The sequence below is a fragment of the Eucyclogobius newberryi genome, unplaced genomic scaffold, assembly GCF_026437365.1.
Source record: "Eucyclogobius newberryi isolate DKJ021-1_F unplaced genomic scaffold, fEucNew1.0.hap1 SCAF_2, whole genome shotgun sequence".
Lineage (NCBI taxonomy): Eukaryota > Metazoa > Chordata > Actinopteri > Gobiiformes > Gobiidae > Eucyclogobius > Eucyclogobius newberryi.
In genome coordinates, this window is record NW_027315834.1 from 11040950 (window position 1) to 11060712 (window position 19763).

General features: G+C 37.7%; 1 protein-coding gene across 4 annotated transcripts in view; it reads right to left on the reverse strand.

Moving 5' to 3' along the window:
- Nucleotides 1-19763, reverse strand: part of grin1a (glutamate receptor, ionotropic, N-methyl D-aspartate 1a) — an 84824-nt gene that overhangs the window by 47815 nt on the left and 17246 nt on the right. For all 4 annotated transcript variants that reach the window (XM_072453458.1, XM_072453459.1, XM_072453457.1 and 1 more), the window contains exons 2-3: nucleotides 9923-10057; nucleotides 6984-7160 (exon numbers count right to left, since the gene is read on the reverse strand). In XM_072453458.1, coding sequence (XP_072309559.1) covers nucleotides 6984-7160; nucleotides 9923-10057 — 312 coding nt within the window. The remainder of the gene's footprint in view (nucleotides 1-6983; nucleotides 7161-9922; nucleotides 10058-19763) is intronic.

Genomic DNA, 19763 nt, shown 5'->3' on the forward strand with positions numbered 1-19763 from the left:
GGTGTTTCCTCCTTTCCTCGTTTCCTCTTTTCCTCTTTTCCTCCTTTCCTCACCCCCGGTGCGACTCGCAGATGGAGCGTCTTTGTTCGACCGGCTCCAAACTCCACTCGCAGAGATGGAGGGAGACGTTCTGGCGCAGGATGTGACTCACAGCCAAACACGGGCCAAACACGATCAAACATGGCCTCGCTAAAGGTTTACCAGATTCTCCGGAGAAGTGCGTTTGGGCGACGATTGTTTACGTGCAAATGTGTGTCGGCGACGCAGCGATGATGCTAGTTTTGTTGTTTCTGGAAGAGCGTTTAAAGTGACGTATGACAGGGTTGTACCATTTTCTAATTTTTACTTCATTTGGTGTATTTGTACCTGTTGTACATATAAATGACCACTTGAGTAGGTGTTTGTGGAGAAAATGTTGAAACATCTGGGTAAAATGACAGGAAGTGACATCACACTCATTTCAGTCAAAGTTTATGCACAATTTACACTAAGAAACAACTTTTTTTTTACTCTCTAAACGTTAATTAAACAAAATAAAGTCGCTCTCATAAATTTTTATTCGTCTAATTAAAAAAAGACATTAGATGAGTTTTTGCCCATTTTTTGCTGGGTAATTTCCTAGAGTGATGTCATCAATTACAAAATGTTCTTATAAAAATGTTCTCTTTTCTCAGGAAGTGAAAATATCTTATTTTCACTTCCTGAGAAAAGAAAACATTTTTCTAAGAACATTTTTATAATTTTTAGAAAAATTCCAAATGAATTTATCTTAACTGCATTTTAGTTCAATGAGTCGTCCAACATGTCAGAGATACTTTAAATATGATTATTTGAAGAGTTTATAAAAAAACGATATGTGCCGTTATAAACAAAAACTCAAATGCTTCGCTGATTTTATTGCAACTCAAATATTGTTTCATCCTCTGTTGTAGAAATCCTCTCGCCTCTACCTTCATTAATAAAGTTAATTTGTGTTTATCTCTTTTTTTTGGAATAAGAACGGATAAATGAATGATGAAATTAATGTATGAAAAAAGACACATTTTGAAGTGAAATTCAGCTTTTTACAAATGAGCTTGTTTTTGGTGGTGAACGTTCTCATTCTGTAATAATAATAATAATTCTACCTTCCCCAACTCTATTAAATACTACTGGCCATAGAATTAGGGCTGTCGGTCTTTAGCAGATTAATTAGCCTATGGTGTCAAAGTGTGTATCAGTCAAGTCATTTCGTTCGATTATAAAGATTTGAAGTGCCTCTGACATGAGTTGAACTAAAATGCAGTTAAGATAAATATATTTAGAATTTTGCAAAAATTTATAAAAACGTTTTAGAATAGAATAGTATAATAAAATACAGAATAGCACATTTTTTAGGTTTATTATTTCGCTTCCTGTTTGTAATTGATGACATCACACTAGGAATTTACCCAGCAAACACTGGGCCAAAACTCATCTAATGTCACTTTTTTTTTTGACGAATGAAAATATGTGAGAGCAACTTCATTTTGTTGAATTAATGTTTATAGAGTCAAAAAAGTTGTTTCTTTATGTAAATTAATCATACAATTTGACTGAATGAGTCTTCCTTGTGTGATGTCACTTCCTGTCATTTTCTACAGATGATTCAACATTTTCTCCACAAATACCAACTCGATTGGTATAAAACTACAATTCATGCGTACAACGGGTATAAATACACCTCATAAAGTAAAAAATAGAAAATGGTCAAACCCATCATAAGCCCTTTAAACAGGTTTGGGAGTGAATTGTTCTGCTTTTTATAAATAAATCCGCTTTTCTGTACAAATAGTGCGGCTGTGGAGATAAAGAAACGTTTTCAGAGCCAGTTTCACGCATGTTGAGCATAAGGTGAGTAGAATCCCCCACAATGGACAAAGAAAAATACACAAAAAAGTTGAACTATAAAAGTAAAGTACCTCCTCTGTCCCGAGCATCAAGCTTTAAAAACGCTGGCCTCTTCGACACAATCCGCTAATCCCCTTTTCCTCTAAACGTGATGTGTTTGGAGTCGTCGTATCTTCGGCCTGTGATTTAATTAAACCCGCCGGATCAGAACTCATTTAAGCCTGGCACGCAATTACCGCTGCGACCCCCCGAGAGAGAGCGAGAGAGCGGGACATCCCTGAAGTGACGTTATCTAATCAGAGCCAGTAGTTCTTCATCCTGATGCTCCTCTTTTTCCTAAAGGGCACGAGCGTTTGGGCTCTTCGAGACTCATAAAGGAGGACAGAACTACCCAGGGTGGCACACAGGGCGCCTACATCACCACAAAACGAGATATCTGAGCTTTTATACGTGTTAGAATGAAATGACGTCATCAGAAACATATCACGAGCGGGTCTTGTTTCATCCATTTTGTTTAGGATCTCAATACATACAATGGTCATGAGGCTTTGAGTAATGACCGAAAGGACAAGATCGCAGGTACACGGAGTAGAGCCGCTGCTCCTCCACAGCTGAGGAAGATAGATGGAATACAAAGTTCTGGACTGATGATGCCAGCGCTCAAAGGTCCCATATCTTTTTATATATTCATTTATATTGTTTCATAGTCGACACTAACGACATTTATGATCACGTTTTGGACGGTGTAAAGTCTCTCTCTAAAGGAACACGGCTCGCTTCGACTTGCTCCTCTACAAGGATTTGTCGGAGCATTTGTGGGCGCAGATGTTTGATCTACTAAACGCACAAAAGAGAACTAGTTTTTTGGGGGTTATTTTGAGGTACAGTTAACACGAACAGGAGGTTAAAAGCTCACAGAGGTTCATTTTGCATGGGACCGTTAAACTGCCTGCCTCTACTTCTTACCTAATTATCTCTGTGGTAATTAATAAGCACAAGATCTATCATTTCATTAAGAATCTGTTTCTGAAACATTATAAATTGCCAGCAGAATGAGCAGAATTTTAAGTTTTACATGTTTTTTTTTGGGCTGAAAACAACTGCGTCATGGGCATTAGTCACCACAGCGCTGGCTTTAAACTCTTAATAATCACATTTTTCTCAATCTCTAAGGCAAAAATGAATGAGAAATTAACTTCCAGAACCGTGGAGACTGTTGAGCTCCATTTGGCGTTAATTAGCCTGATACAAAACAGCTTCAATACAAAAATAAATTATATTAAAAGGTTTAAGTTTAAGAATGATTTTAAACCCAATAAAAACTAGAATAATACCACTTTTTTTTTTTTTTTTATCAAAGAAGGTACTATTAGTTACGGCTTCTCTTGAGTGCTCCACACATTTGTTGCATTTGTATCCAAAGTGTATTAAAAAAAAAAAATAGCCTGGAGGTATTTTCCCCCACATTATGATAATTAATCGTACAGTAAAAAAGATAAAATGCATAAGATAATAAATAAAATAAATAAAATAAACAAAATAAACAAAATAAATAAAATAAATAAAATAAATAAAATAAATAAAATAAATAAAATAAATAAAATAAATAAAATAAATAAAATAAATAAAATAAATAATGAAAATGGAAAGTCTGGTGTATGAATTTTTCCTTTGCTGTGTCGCCTTAAGAGCACAAATAAAATGTTGACCCGCGACAAATAACACATTGCACAGTTTGGACTCGCATTTCAATCTGATTCAGTCCTTGGTTTAGTCCGGGTTCAGTCCCAAGCTTACCGTAGGTAACAGGTAACATTCAAACGTAGAGACTTAAGTCACCCTTTTAATGTACAAAAAAGCTACAAGCCACATCAAATGAGGAGCGACCTTCTGAGTGTTAAACAAATCCGAGCTCGCAGTTTGACAGACTCTTGAGAGGAAAATGTCTGGGCAAAAGCAGTAGATGTTTAAACGTTTGTCGTCTGCAAAAGAAGACGAGAAAAGGAATTACAATCTTTTGTTTTTAAAATATCTCAGAGCAGATTAGAATGACTAAAACGGGAAAACATAACCAGAACTGGAAAGAAGGAATGATGCTTGAATTGCTATAGAACGATTGGCACTTAATATTATTTGACTTTATTTAGGTATTGTTTGACTCAATTTAGGCATTATTTGACTCAAATTATGCATCATTTGACTTAAGTTATGCATTATTTGACTTTATTTATTATTTAACTTTATTTAGACATTATTTGATTTTATTTAGTTGTGATCATATATTTTCCTAATTTAAAGAAATGTTTAGTTATGTGCTAGTTTTGCTAGTTTTAATTGACTTAATTTTTCGAATTATAAACCTATAACAACATTAACTTAAAATAAGAAAAATAACCAAATACAACAAAACATTTATACCTTCAAAACTGAAATATAATTTAATTTAATTTAATTGATTTGCAGATTTACCAGTAAACTATCTGCCAGAGATTCATTTGACAACATTTTTCTCTTCCATTTTTAATTGAGCTGTTTGAATATCTATATCTGCTGTATATTTTACAAGCCAAAAAGAGAGAGCATAGACTAGAGTTTCAGCTTTTGGTGCAGTAAAGAGTTGAGCTAAATCAAGAACGTTTGGTTAGATGTGCAGTGAAGACAGTTCGTGCCCTGAAATGTGTTTTGTTTTTTTAAATTCCAAACTTAAACAAATATATTTTCTCTTGTTTACTGGTTTAGTCCTGGTTTAGTCCTGGTTTGGTCCTGGTTTGGTCCTGGTTTAGTCTTGGTTTAGTCCTGGTTTAGTCCTGGTTTAGTCCTGGTTTGGTCCTGGTTTAGTCCTGGTTTGGTCCTGGTTTAGACCTGGTTTGGTCCTGGTTTAGTCCTGGTTTAGACCTGGTTTGGTCCTGGTTTAAATCTGGTCTAGTCCTGATTTGGTCCTGGTTTAGTTCTGGTTTAGTCCTGGTTTTGTCCTGGTTTAGTCCTGGTTTAGTCCTGGTTTAGTCCTGGTTTGGTCCTGGTTTAGTCCTGGTTTGGTCCTGGTTTTGTCCTGGTTTAGTCCTGGTTTAGTCCTGGTTTAGTCCTGGTTTGGTCCTGGTTTAGTCCTGGTTTAGACCTGGTTTGGTCTTGGTTTAGTCCAGGTTTAGTCCTGGTTTGGTCCTGGTTTGGTCTTGGTTTAGTCCAGGTTTAGTCCTGGTTTGGTCCTGGTTTAGTCCTGGTTTAGTTCTACTTTAGACCTGTTTTGGTTCAGTTTAGCCCTACTTTAATTCTGGTTCAGATTCTCAGTCTTGCAGTTATTTAATTAACACGTCAGTGTTTCTTTTATCACTATTGAAACAAATCTAAAGCTTAGAATGTTTAGTTCAACCCCAAACTGTATTATTTCTTTTAATCAGACATCTTTGTTAGCGAGATGTATTTACCTCGACAGGTGAATAGAGTTCTGAGGAGAAATGCACCATTAATAGGACAAAATTACCGAAACAAACAGCACTGGGTTTGTTTTTGAAGTTGAAATTCCAACATAAACTCAAGAAAACCTTAATTCTGCCGAAACCTTAAACAACAACGTCTCGATACAGCGACTAGGGTTGTCAAACGTATCGAAAATCAGACACTTATGGATACTAAAACTAGTATCAAAACTAGATACTCATTTGAACAAGAATATTTAAAATAAATCATATCAACCAGACAAAATGTGACCATTCGTGAACCGTTTAACAATGGTTTTGAGCTTAATTAAATCTATAATAAGACCACTATGTTTAATCAATGAAAGTACTCATGTTTTGTGTTCCAAGTGTCACTCTATTGTGTAAAACCTTGAACTAAAGAAGAATATTTTTAATCGAGTATAATTCTTATAATGAAAATCACTAATACCAACCGTATCCAACAATGTGGAGATCTCCAAACGTTACAAAAGCTCAAAAAGGTAATTCTGCACAACATTTAACAACAAAAATCGTGATATTCCAACTTTATGTCCAACAATGTCAAAATCTCCAAAGATGATAAAAGTTAAAAAAACAGTTACTTCTGCTCAACTCTTTGCCAGCGACTTCTCAGCGCACCGACGTCCTCAAGCCTCCTCGTGACGGTTTGCAAAGCCCCGTGTTACTGTCCACTATTTGGCTCCCAATGTGGAAAAACACAGGATAAATTTGGACTATGGCAAAAAGCAACGTGAGGATGAGCAAAGAAACACACTTCAGTCAGATCTACAGCACGTTAGAGGCTGCTGACGCCTCTGGATGTTAGCAGTGTTTACACAATGGTGAGAGATGTACACAGGGACACACACGGGGCCGGGACACCAGAGGGCGCTAGTGACAGACTGTGGCGCAGCTCAACGTGGAAGTCGTTGGTGAGCTCATTCGTTAAGAAGACGTTTGAGAAGATTTTCAGTGCTTGTTGTGGCTTTTATTGTTCTCAAATGTTGTCTGTGGCTGTTTTGAAATGTGTTTTATAATTAAATGGGATTTGAAAAATATGTGTGTGCGTTTAAATACCGTCTTATCACTTTGATTTTGTGTTGCTTTGTCTGGTTTTAACTTGGCTTGGTGATTACTAAATACAGATAATTGAAGCCATTTTACTCATTGGAGGGGGGGAAACGGTTAAATTTGAGCTTTCAAAAAGGAAAAAACAATAAAGCTAAACAAAATAAAAAAAATACATACATTAATAAATAAACTAAATTGTTTGGCTCACATTTTTTATAAACATCCTATATGCAAATAAAAAATCATAAAAGTTTAAACATTGAACACTTCATTTTACTGTCCAAAAATGTGCAAAAGTTATATAAAAAAAAGGAAACATATTCACTTGAAAAACATAATTCATAAAAAGGGTAATTATAATGTCTTCAAATGTCAATCAAATGTATCTTATTTGCATACAAACACTTGCTGTAAAAGAGATGCTGTAGCTCAGTGGTTGTTTTCCTTGGGCAAAACATAATTATATTTATTTTAACTTGAGCTTTTAATACCAATTGATGAACTCCATCTGAAAGTGTGAGCTGTTGCCTCTGTCGCTGGAGCCCTGTTTGTTCCCAGCTCAACAGAGGGGACACTCCAGGCCTGCAGGGGGCAGTAGCTTCTCACCTTAGTCTCCCGCTCCTCCAGCAGCGTCTCCAGCCTCTTCTGCGCCGCGCGGCCCTCATGGTCGTCGCTCACGATCAGGATGATGTGGTTCCAGTTAAACTCCCTCATCAGGTCAAACCACACGTGAGCCTGGTGCGAGTACGGAGGAACGGTGCGCAGGAACGACAGGTGGATGCTCTGCAGAGGGGTCACGTGGACAACAAGGGTAACGTTAGGTTCAGAAGTGTGTGTGGGAAAGGGTTAGGTGTTATGGGGTTAGGTGTTGTGGTGTCATGGTGGTATGGTTTTATAAGGTTATGGGTTTTGGGGGTTAGGGTTAGATGTTATGGGGTTATGGGTTCAGGTGTTATGGGTTTATTAGGTTAGGTGTTATGGGATTAGGGTTCGAGTGTTATGGGGTTATGGTGTTAGGTGTTATGGGGTTAGGATTAGGGGGATGGGGTTATGGGGCTTTAGGGGGTTATGGTTTGGTGTTATGGGGCTATTTGGTTATGCTGTTAGGTGTTATGGGGTTAGGTGTTATCGTTAGCATTAGCGTTATAGGGTTAGGTGTTATGGGGCTAGGGGGTTATGGTTCGTGTTATGGGGTTATTGGGTTATGGTGCTAACCCCATAACGCTAATGCTAACGATAACACTGAACCCCATAACACCTAACCCCATAAGTGTTATGGGGATGGGGTTAGGGTGAATGTAAAAGCACTTGCATCATGCACCAGTCGTACAAAAGGGTTAGTTCTCTGTCTGATGAGGAAAATTGGACCAGTTTCTAGGAGCGAGACACTTGTGCCTCTGTGCAGTTACGCCTTTGTGCACCGCTCAGAAAACACTTTCTCTGATGCCACAAGTGGAAAATCCTTTAATGTAAACAAACCAGAAAAGTAGTAATTGCTCAGATATCATAACTTGTGTATATTAGACTGTACAAACTACAGTGACTTCTTCTAATATGAAATTGGCTTCACTGCAGGTCCAACACTATGCAGTCACGTAAATTGGTCGAATAAATTACTTTTTTATTTGAATATTATTATTAAGATAAAGTATATAAAAAAAGACAACCAACAGTAAATTGCATGTAAAAACAAATGTTAATTTATTTTTTTAAATCATTATTATTTTATTAACTGCCTCTCTGCTTTGTATAGCCTGAAAAGTCAATTTTTTACAACCACTTCATAAATAGTGAATCCGACATTTTTGAAGGCCGGTTGTTTCGACAGAATATCCACTCACATGTCACAGTTTTCCTTCATTTTAAAACAGTTTCCTGTCATTTTCAAACAGGACTTTGCGTCGTGCTAAGTCCATATGCTCCTCAGCATGAGCTTTAGCCCAGAGCCTTCAGTGGAATCAGAACACATCGCCTCCAGAACCGTCCATCATTAATATTTCAGTCTGAGAGGCAGCAACAGCACGAGACGGGTTTTAAATATGCTTATCTAAAACAGAAGATTGAAGTTTCACTGCAGAATGAGAGGAAATATACAATGTTAAATGTTAAGAAAGTAAAACATAACCATTCCCCTGAATTTAGAATTAGGTAAGTTATTATTACACGCCTGAATATTGTTTTGTGCAAATCATTGACATCAAAACGCAGGCAGATTTCCATTGTTGGCCAATTATGCATTAAATCTCACTCTACTTTCATGTTTAATACATTTATGCACACCCACAGCTGAACATTTGAGTTAAGCTTGAATTTATACTGCTCTAGTTAAACTTACACCTGATCTATTCAATAAAAATGTGAACGTTTTGGGATTTTTCAAATTGTATTTATTTTAATATCGACAAAACCAAATCAAGCTTGACCTTACAATTACCTTACACTGTACATATCAGGGCTCAACTCACTGATGCCATTTAAAACCGGCTACAAAATGGTGCTAAATCATTCGTGTGTACATACATTTTATATGATTTATATAATGTTGGAAGTGGTTCATCGTTCATCTTTCATTTATGATTGCATTTGTTTGTTCGTTTCACGGCCCGATCTCTTGTTTGATCAAATATCTCTCCATTTGACATCTTAGTACACGCAGATTCTCGCATCTCGACGTTGATTTAATGCACTGTAGACATCTCCGCCTCTTCTACGTCCATAAACAACAGCAGAGTTTGTCGTTTGCGGTCCCGTCCCTGAACACTCGTGCGGCTGCCCCCCTCACCATGCTCTGAACGTGAGCCCACCACGTGCAATAAATGATAACAATAAAGTCTGTTTTTTCCCTCATTGAGTAAATTGTAGAGTCACCTTGTGACTCTGCACCGCATCTAATTCTAAAACATTTGACCAAACTTGTAAGAAAGAGTTTCTAAGATTGACTGAGCTTCACTTTTCCATCTGAAAAAGCTGTTCAAAAGCCGTGAACGATCTCGTATTTCCATGTGAATCAGACGTGCTGAAGGCTTTGAGAGAGCCTGAAACCAGATTTAGATTTATTTCCTCCTTTCACGAAATGAAAATGGGGTCCCGCAGCTTTAAAGCAGAATTATGTGACATTCTGGCTGCATGATTCTACAGAAATGCAAAGTTAAAACCATACTTTGGAACATTATTCACAGAAATAGATACATTAGCTAAAGGAAGAACTTTTCTATGGAAATGAGTAGGAGGAGGTGTAACCCTGCTCAGAATACTAACAGACAAACATGCTTTTATTTTACCTTTTGGCTGAAAGGTTACGCAGTGAGGCTTTAATGTGGAGCTGGTACTGGTTCACTGACCTGCATGATTAACTAATGCACATAAAAGGCAACCCAAAGAGAATAACATGCGCCAAAAGCCGTTTATTGAGCCTTAAGTTGTAATTGTGACCTAGTTTGTTCTTTTATTCATGTAATCGCATTAAACATTCATTTGTAGCCCACTATCGACCTTTCACTGTGGGGAGGATTATGAAGCTGCTAATCGAGTTTAGCCTGGCTCACCTTATCGGAGTAGATGGACATGCGGGTGGTCAGGCCGACCACGGGGATCCGGTAGAAGCCGGCGGTGTAGGAGACCGGCGTGGGCGTCAGGTGGTCGTTGGACTGGGGAGGGTGGCTCACCAGGATGGCATAGACCTGGGCACATGAGGAAGAGAAGAGATGACACTAAACATTAGTCAAAACGCTGGGTAACAGATTTCATCTTTTATTATACAACAAAAGTTTGGTGTCGCTCCATTCGGCTTTGATTTCCTTCCAAACCGATCACAGCCACGGGGGAATATGCCATATTTTTTTTATATACAATGGTCATGATGAAGCTTTAGTAGAGGCTAGGGTAGAGGTAGAGGTTTCAAATGTAGACAATGTTTCTTTATTCAATCTGAAAGAGCTGGTCTGATTCGTGTTTCTCAGATACAAAAATACTATCAAAATGTCTTGATTTTAAAACATTGTCCACAACCTTTGAGACCTTCTGTGCAATGGCTCATTACAAGGTCCTTCACAAGTCAATGCTTTTTACACAGTACATGGTTCACTGTGATAACTGATACAATGCACATGATTCTCTACAAGATCACAGTATTTTAAAGGAACCAAATATATGTTTACAGCAGTGTTTGAAACTGCTACGTGCAAAAGCTGTTTATGAAATACACTTATCATTAAATCAATGATTAAAACTGTTAATTTGTCGGATGCATTCCATTTTCCTTTTGCAAAATAAGCAACAACATTTTAAAAATTAAAAATACAATATCGATATTGTGTCACCAAATAAAGTATATTTGTATAAGATATTTTTCAGATTCTACTCAATATTTCCCCCATTGGACTTGAACTAGAACTGCACACATATGAGGTCAGGGCTGTGGACTCTGGGTTAAATAACGGTCAGATAAACATAGGATATACCATATGTTGTTGACATTAGACTTACTTATATGGCCTTTAAATGCGCTTATATCCTAAAGAAATAATTAGAATATATTTAATCCTGAATTCAAATGAGTTTTTCTTACAGCAGAATGCATAATCTATCAACTGCCTTTTTTCTCTCATTCTCTCGAAATGTAATTTTATTATTGAGATTTTACTGAAAACAATTCTAAAAGTGTGGTCCTATAATCAGTGTTTATTTCATTCATTTTTGTATTTCTCTTTTTTTTCAAGTTTTTCAATACGGAACAAACACAAAAACCAACAGAACATGACCAGAGCGCTAAACACCGATTAAAAAAAGAACAGACATCGTATAAATGTCCAGAGTCTGTCAAATTTGTCCCTTTCTCAGTGTTTAATTCATCTCATGTATTTGTATTTATATTCACTCAAAGACTATGCATTGTCCACATTTTATCTTCCATATTATATTTTAAATCTTGTGTTTTTCTGTTACACTTTGGTCTGTGAATCAGCAACGAAAAGTGTGAGTCATTTGCGCAGTTGTGGCAGTCGCAGCCCATTACGCCCCATGAAGTCAAACCAAACCGCATGAAATATTCATCATTTGGACTAAACATGAAAATCCTCCAGTGCCCACGAGCTCCGGATGAAGTGCACTTGTCTCGTCGTGGATCCCCCAGTGTCTCTGACGGACGAGACCACTTCAAACACAACCGGGGACTTTCCAGACGCACGACAAGCACGCTAAGTTCTGTTACTTCAAGTGTAGCTTAATCTGGTGGAAAAGCAAAAGCAAGATAAAATACTGAAATGTTAACTTCATTACACCTAAATAATAATGAAAAAAACCCAACTCACTTCTAAATTATTATTTCTACCACTACTAACTACTGTTATAACTACTATTACCACTTCAAATGACTTACTACCACTAATTCTACTGCTACTACAGCCTGCAGTAATAGTATACTTCTAGATATTGTTTGTCACCACTTCTTTAAAGACATTATACACCACTTAGATACACACAAATACAAATAGAGTAGGTACAAGCCTCCTGCAGGACAACTACTGCATCTTTCAGTATTTAAACCTAACTGATGCAGTCAGGTCACATTTCTGACACAACCATGTGGAAAGACGAATCCTGTGGTCATGGATGAGATGCCAGTGTGTTTGAGAAGGGTCCAATCACTGGTATTGAGCAGAGAAAACATCTAAGGATAAGAAGAAACTAATGTACTACATATCTGAACCCCAGTGAGAGTGTTTGTGCAGTGGTCACTCTCTCACTTCATTAATAAAAGATCTGTGAGAGGGAATAATAGATGGAAATTAATCTGTTAACACAGTGCATGTCGGGAGAATGTGACCCATTTTTTCACCATGTCAAAGTGCTCATTATTCACAGGGAGGGGCAGAATGTTGGCGAAACAAGAGGCAATTCATTATCATGTGGGTCATATTGTACAAAAAAATACTGGACGGAAATTAACAAGGCAATGCACAACACCACCATCTCACTAAATTATGGAATCATTTATTTGGGCATCAAGATGGGAAGAAGGCCCTCACCAAACCGCCCCAACGAGTAAGGACTGGACTAACACCATAACAGACATATGCACAAGGGGGGAAATCACCTAAAAATAAACACAATTAAAAAACAATGGACAAAAGGGACAATTATTCAGAACTCAATATAATCTAATTATTCATTATCATTAGGCCCGAGCGCCACAAGCTGGCGAGAGGCCTATTAATCTCGTAAGGCCGTGCGAAGCACGGCTGCGAAAGTGCGCACGTAGTGCGCACGAAATCGAGCGCGAAGCGCTCGCCCACTTCCAAACACTCACTAACGCACTCCTTCACTCATGCACGCCCCGTGCATACTAATTAGTAGTAGGAAAATGGAACATTACCGTTGTAAACGGGCGAAGCCCGTGCAAAAGTGCGCACTAAACGAGCACTTTACATTGAGATGACGACCGCGAAGCGGTCGTCATCCCCATATAAAGCACTCATTTGCGCTAAGTAGCTCACGAATACGTTCCCCATCTCTTGCATGTTCCGTGCATATAAGCATGTAATGCAAAAATTGAACATTATTACTGTATAGAGGGCCAAAAACACAAAGTGGGCGGAGCCCACTCAAAATTAACGAAAGTACCCGTCAGTGACCAGGGACCCACACCATGAGGTAGGAAAGCGCGAGCGCTTTCCGAAAATGTATAGTTTATGACATTTGAAAAATGGGAAACATTGTTTTCACATCGGAATATTATTCTTTCTTCTTCTTCTTCTTCTTCTTCTTCTTCTTCTTCTTCTTCTTCTTCTTCTTCTTCTTCTTCTTCTTCTTCTTCTTCTTCTTCTTCTTCTTCTTCTTCTTCTTCTCGGGACCAACCCCCCTATTTTTCACCCAGTGAACATTGACGAAAAGTCACAAAAATGTTCACACCTCTAAAAATCGTGCCTCTCTACATTCTGGCTATTTCCCTTTTCTAAAATAAAAAAAATTGGCGCGTCAGCGCCCCCAAATGTACCAAAAATGCATTGAGAGATGGGAAATGACCCAAAAAAAATCTGATCGTAGAATCATGAAATTTGGCGCAGAGGTAGATGGTGACAAGAGAAGTAAAAAATATTATTACGGCAATGCCGTCCGCCCAACCAAATGTCGGCCATATTGCTTCAAAAATGGCTAAACATGACTTCGGAGTTTTTCCAAACGTCGTACTTTTACGAACTCCTCCCAGGGCGTTGGCCCTAAAAAGCTGAAATTTGGTGAAAATGTTACTGAGGAGTGGGACATCAAAAGTTATCCAAATTACATTGATACCTCTCACGGTCTCTGTGCGGCGAAGCCGCAAACTGTAGCTAGAATTTCAGAAATCTCCCATATTTAAAGTTTCTGCCGTTTGCGCAGATAAAGTCCGAATTGCGTCAAATTAGAATCAGTTGTTAAACTCTTTGCCCTAAACCTACTTGAAGTGAAATAAATTCATTTGGCGCCACAGCGCCCCCTACAGATTTTATATGGAGGTTAAATGTTTAGTTTTGCGAAATTATATGAAATTTGACACACAACTCAATTTTAGCATCCCCATCAAAAAAGTCAATGAGACCCATGTCATAATTGTTATGGCGTTGCCGTAACGATGACCGAAACCTTTCATGTTATTCCAATGGGGAAATCGCCAGAACATGTTTACACTTTAGACTTTCACAAACTCCTCCCAGGGCGTCAGCCCTATTAACCTGAAATTTGGTGAGACTCATCTTCAGGACCATCAAAAGTTATCCACATTTTCATTCAAAGAGTCACGGTGTCTGTGCGGCAAAGCTGCACATTTTGCCAAGAATTCAAAATAAAATAGCTTTTTGATGGTAAAACAAAGGGGAGAAGATGTGACAGCGTCACAGATTCAGCAGTAGGCGTAATAAAAGGACAATTGGGGCGCGTTAGCGCCCCCTCCTCTTGCGGCGTGGCGGCGGTGTGGCGGCGGCGTGGCGAGGGCCGATCATTGCCGCTTGCGGCTATATTTGTTATTATTATTGTTATTATATATGTATTTCTTCTTCAGTTGCCACTCCCTCATTTTCTTCTTTTACTCCTTTACCTGCCGTATGTTCGACCTGGTCCAGCTTGTAGCTTGTGGTATTTTTTGGTGTGTGCTTTTTATTTTTTTTTATTTTCTCTTTCTGTTGTTGTTGTTTTGTATTTGTTGATCTATGTTCTAATAAAAACTATGCCACAGCGAATGTGTGCTGTAATCAAAGCTAATAGTCCTACCAAATGTTAGAACATGTGGCCCTTCACCAAATGATTCCATATTCTTACTAGAAATGCTAACACTATACCACTACTATTACCACTACTACTACTACTACTACTACTACTACTACAACTACTACTACTACTACTACTACTACTACTACTACTACTACTACTACTACTACTACTACTACTACTACTACTACTACTACTACCACTGTTGTCATTACTACTTTTACTTACTATTACTACTACAGTTCAATTCAATCAATGTATCTATCCCTGAGGGGTAGCGGCGGGATCACCAGAATAGAAAATACACATAAAGAAACCACATATATAATACATGCATAAACAAGCTCATGTTTATGTTCAAAGTGCTGTGATGTTACTGTGCCGAGGGAGGCATGGACCAGAGTTGAGGAGGTAAAAACGGTAGAAACAAAGATTTCCTTCCTCCTCTGTGTCCTGACACAGCTCAGTCTGCCCCTGATGCAGCCGCTCAAACACAGGGAACAGAACATGAGAGGGTCCCTCAGAGTCCTGGGGGCCACGTTTTGATACAACCAGGGCTTTGGAGCAGACGTGTGTGACTCTGATGAGAGAGTTTGTGTGTTTGCTCAGACACATGAAGAGTTAGAGGGAACACTGACTATTACTACTGCTCCTACTACTACTACAATTACTCCTACTACTACTATTAGTGCTACTCTTGAACCCAGTCGTGACTTTCTAATTCATGTTCTGGCCTTTTCCTCAATTGCACAAATGAATAAACTCCCAGTCATGCTGCATATACATAAAGTACTCCTTTTAGGCCTCCTGACCGCTGGCCTTCTGCATTTGTTTCGTCTGTTGTTTTGTTGTTGAATCCGATGAAGCCGTGTTTATTAGCAGTGACTGTAAGTACGTGCAAATACCTCGGCGCAGTGACTTTAAGACACAAAAGTGCGCACCCGTCCTCATCTCCAAGTCTAATTTTGAAGCATAATGAACCAAAGTGTGAGCAGAGTGGAGCAGAGTGGAGCAGTTTAAATCAGCGTATGGACTTTGCCTGTGGGCTGTTCTAGACCGGGCAGTGTTGTTTGGGACACTTAAAATCTCAATATCGATCTAAAACTAAATAAATGAAAAGGGCTGACTTTCAAAAGAAAACCACCTGAAACTGGGTCGTCGGGACACAAAGACAGAGCGGTGTCAGGTTATGACTCTTCCTTCTTTAGGGCAGGACTAATCAAGCAGCAAAAAAAACCCAGCTTCTCAGACATTAAGATTGAAAATGACTTCCGCAGTCGAAAAATTTCAATTTTAAAAACAGATGAGTACCTTTGAGACTTTTTCTACCACTAGTAACTAGTGGTTACTATATGTAACCACTAGTTTGCATTTTTGTACTTTAACTAGTGACTAGTTAAAGTACAAAAATGCAAAATATGATCAAGTACCTTCACAAAGAACTGTTTTAATTCTGGAGAAAACGATTGATACTCTTTGTTTTTTAAATGGTAAAAGGTCTTCAATATTTCCGATGTAAACACTCCATTCTACTTATAATTATAAGTTCCATCATTATACCACTGGACAGGGTCTGACATATAAAGGATAAATCATAAATAAAAACAAATAAATACAATACAAATATTCCCAAGATGACAGTAAACAAAACAGCAGCTCAACTAAGCTACAAGTAATAAAAGGTAAAGTTACACATTAAACAACCCCATACACGTTATTCCAAACACACATTGAAGTAAACGTGACTTATAATTATAATTAAACCTCTGATGTTAATGCACCAAAGACAAATCCGTCCAATTCAGACGCCCATTAAAACGGAAATAAAACTGTCAGTCATTTGCAGAAGAAGAAGAACATTATGCAAATGAATAGATAGAATAGCATTAACTTTCTGTCTGGTTCCTTTAGACAACATAAACGTAATGTAACATAAAACATGTATTGGTGGTGCTCTGGTGACGTGTCTTTCCCCAGAACACAATGACAACCGGCATTAGTTGTGAAAATCAAACCACCAACATTCAGTTTTGTTCTGTTTGTTTCAGGCGTGTTGTGATTAATGGTGTGTATTTTCTGGCGTTAGTAGAAAACGCGCCTCCATCCAACCATTTCTTACTATCCAATCTCCTGCTTTTCCTGTCTCCACAATAAATAATATAATATCAATAGAATAATTTGTTCCACGCCATTACTTTTTAGTTATGGGAGACTAAAAAGGTTGAAAGAAGGTCAGGCCAAGAATCAACAATCTACAATCTATATTTTTGTTCTGGTACTCAAACGATAATAGTCTTGGTATAGTGGTACCTTAAGAGGGAGCTATGATGCACTTATGTGTCTTTAATTGACTATTAAACACACGTTTAGTAAATTTGAGATCAGTGTTTCACATTTTCAAACTTAAAACGATGTCTGTATTATAACACCAAAAAAAAAAAAAAAAGCTGCACTTTGTTTCCAACAAGGTATTTAAATGTCGGAGCGCCCTCTGCCGTGGGTGGTAAAATCAATGAAGCTCTGAGTGAATGCTATGCTAATGGAGCTCAACGGTACCGCACTCTTCCAAGTTCTTGGATCTGGCAGTACAATTCTCATAATTTTTTGTCAGAAAATTTCAAATTTGGGAGTTTAAAGGCACAACGAAGGCTAACTAGCCGCATGGTAACTAATGTCCTTGACGCAGTTGTTTTCAGTCTGAAAAAAAAAAAAAAAAACTGTTTTAATAACTTGGTGCTTTATAATGTTTCAGAATCAGATTTGAGATCACAGTGTAGGTCTTGTGCTCATTAATTTCCAATAATTTGGCAAGATCAAGCTTTCAAACATATCATATTATTTTTTCACAATCCCTATGGCAAAAATGAACGGAAAATGCTCTTCCAGACACACAATGTGTCCCTTGACGCTTTATGAACTCACACACCAAGCAGGAAGAGAAATGTGACGCAACAATTCAAACTGAGTGATTTGTGAGCGCCAAGAGAAGATGAGCTTGTAAACATAATGAATTAAACAAGAGTAAATGAAGCAAAATACAACTCCAGTTATTTTTTTGTATACATACAAAGTTCAAGAGCTCCAAAACCTCAATTCTAATGAATATATGTCCACTAACTTGTTTGTTCTTGTAGATTTTACCAGTAGCCAGCCTTAAAATCATTCCGCACCCAATAATTGCACGCACTTCAATTTAGTCACATAATTGTGCTTTTCATCTTTTATAACTGACAGTTCCAGGGTCGCCCATGTTTGGTCGTGTGTGCGCGGATAAAACACGGACAAACATGGACTCGGGCAGGTGAGGTCGCCATATGGGAGCGCGCCGTCTTCTCCGGGCCAATGCTCTTTTCAAATGGACTCGGGCGAAAAGAGGAGACGGTCGAGAAGACACAAGAAAACACAAGAAAATGAGCTGCCTTCATTACATATTATAATTTATGTTTGATATTTACTGTCCAATAACACAAAATGCATCAGGACTAACATCATTTTGGAGAAAAACTGTTAATTAATTTTCCAACAAATGAAAAAGCAAAAAAGAAAAAGCAAGATTCAGTTTCCAATGTCTGTTAATGTGTTTAAATTAGCACTAAACATTGAGAAAAAACTGAAGTATGAATTTGATGACTAAGACAAGAATCACATGCGTTTCTGAACATGTTAATAAAAGTTAGTTGTTGTTATTTCCTGAGGTTGCCTTTTGTACGTCCTGAAGCACTAATAATGTAATTTCTATTTCGACAAATATTTGCCATAAAAGCACTGCGAGTGTATCACAAACGGTGCAAAATGACTGCACAAAATGTTGTGTTGTGTCTGTACTGAGGGATTGGTCTGGACATCGAAGCAGAAAACTGGGATTATTGAGCATCGTTTTCCCATACGCTCAGGTCAGAAATCTGCTTCATCATCCAAGAAACGCTCGGAGGCGCAGTCCCCATCTGCCCAACTCTCTCCTCCTTCTCTTCCTCCTTCTCTTCCTCCTTCCCTTCCTCCTTCTCTTCCTCCTTCTCTTCCTCCTTCTCTTCCTCCTTCCTCCTCCACGACTCCAGAGCTCATGGCGGGCAGAGCAGCAAAAGAATGTGCTGCTAAATGTGCTCGAAGTGCTAGTTTTACTCGAGTAGAAGTACAAAGTAAGAAGATGGGATGGAAAGAGTCTGACGGAATATATGTTATTTGTAAGTAAAAGTGTAGTTACGTGGGTAAAAATGTACTCGCGATATAACATGTTTGATGTTACTATTATTGAGACTGTGACTGAACAACGATGGAATCAATCATTTTCTCTGATTGTGACAAAATGTAACTTTCTGAAAGACAAAATAATGTGAAATGTGACAAAAACAGCCAGATAAGAAATATATATTTACATTTAAATCTATTTTTGGATGATAGATTAAAGTAAAAAAGACTTCATTTTGCTCACGATTATTATTTTTTTTGTTTTTACGATCATATTGTGACTTGAATGATGATTAACCGATAATCACAATTATTGATTAACCTAATAATCGTGACATCTCTAGTACTCAGTTACAAGTGCAAATGCTTCTGTAAAAGTAAAAAAAAAAGGTTGAGTGAAATAAATACTCAAAGTACTAGTTATTTGTTGCTTTTAACATGGTTTTGATGTATTTCTTTGAACAAAACTCACTAAATCAACAGATTAAAAATGAATAAAAGTAAATTCTGGATTAGGACTGTTGTTGAGCTGTTCAGTAACTTTTAACATTTTTGACAAAACTAATTATAATTCCATGGTTAGAATTATACTTGTAATTAAACACAAGCAGTGCAGTATAAGTCACATCAGCCAAAAAGTGCATAATAGAGAAGAAAAAAACATATATACCGGTAAGTCGCATTGGGGTATGAAATGTGGTTGCTAGTGTAAAAATAACAAATAATATCACATATAAGTCGCTTCAGAGTATAAGTATATAAGTATAAGTCGCACCCCGGCCAAAACTATTAAAAAAAGGTGCGACTTAAGGTCCAGAAAATACAGTATTTTTCAAAGGATTGACTATAAAAATAAGAAGCACTAAATCATATTTGAAGGAACAGTGTGAGAAGAAACACAAATGTTCAAAGCGTCAAAAGCTTTTGTCACTTTTTCTTTAGATTTACTCACAGTGCGGA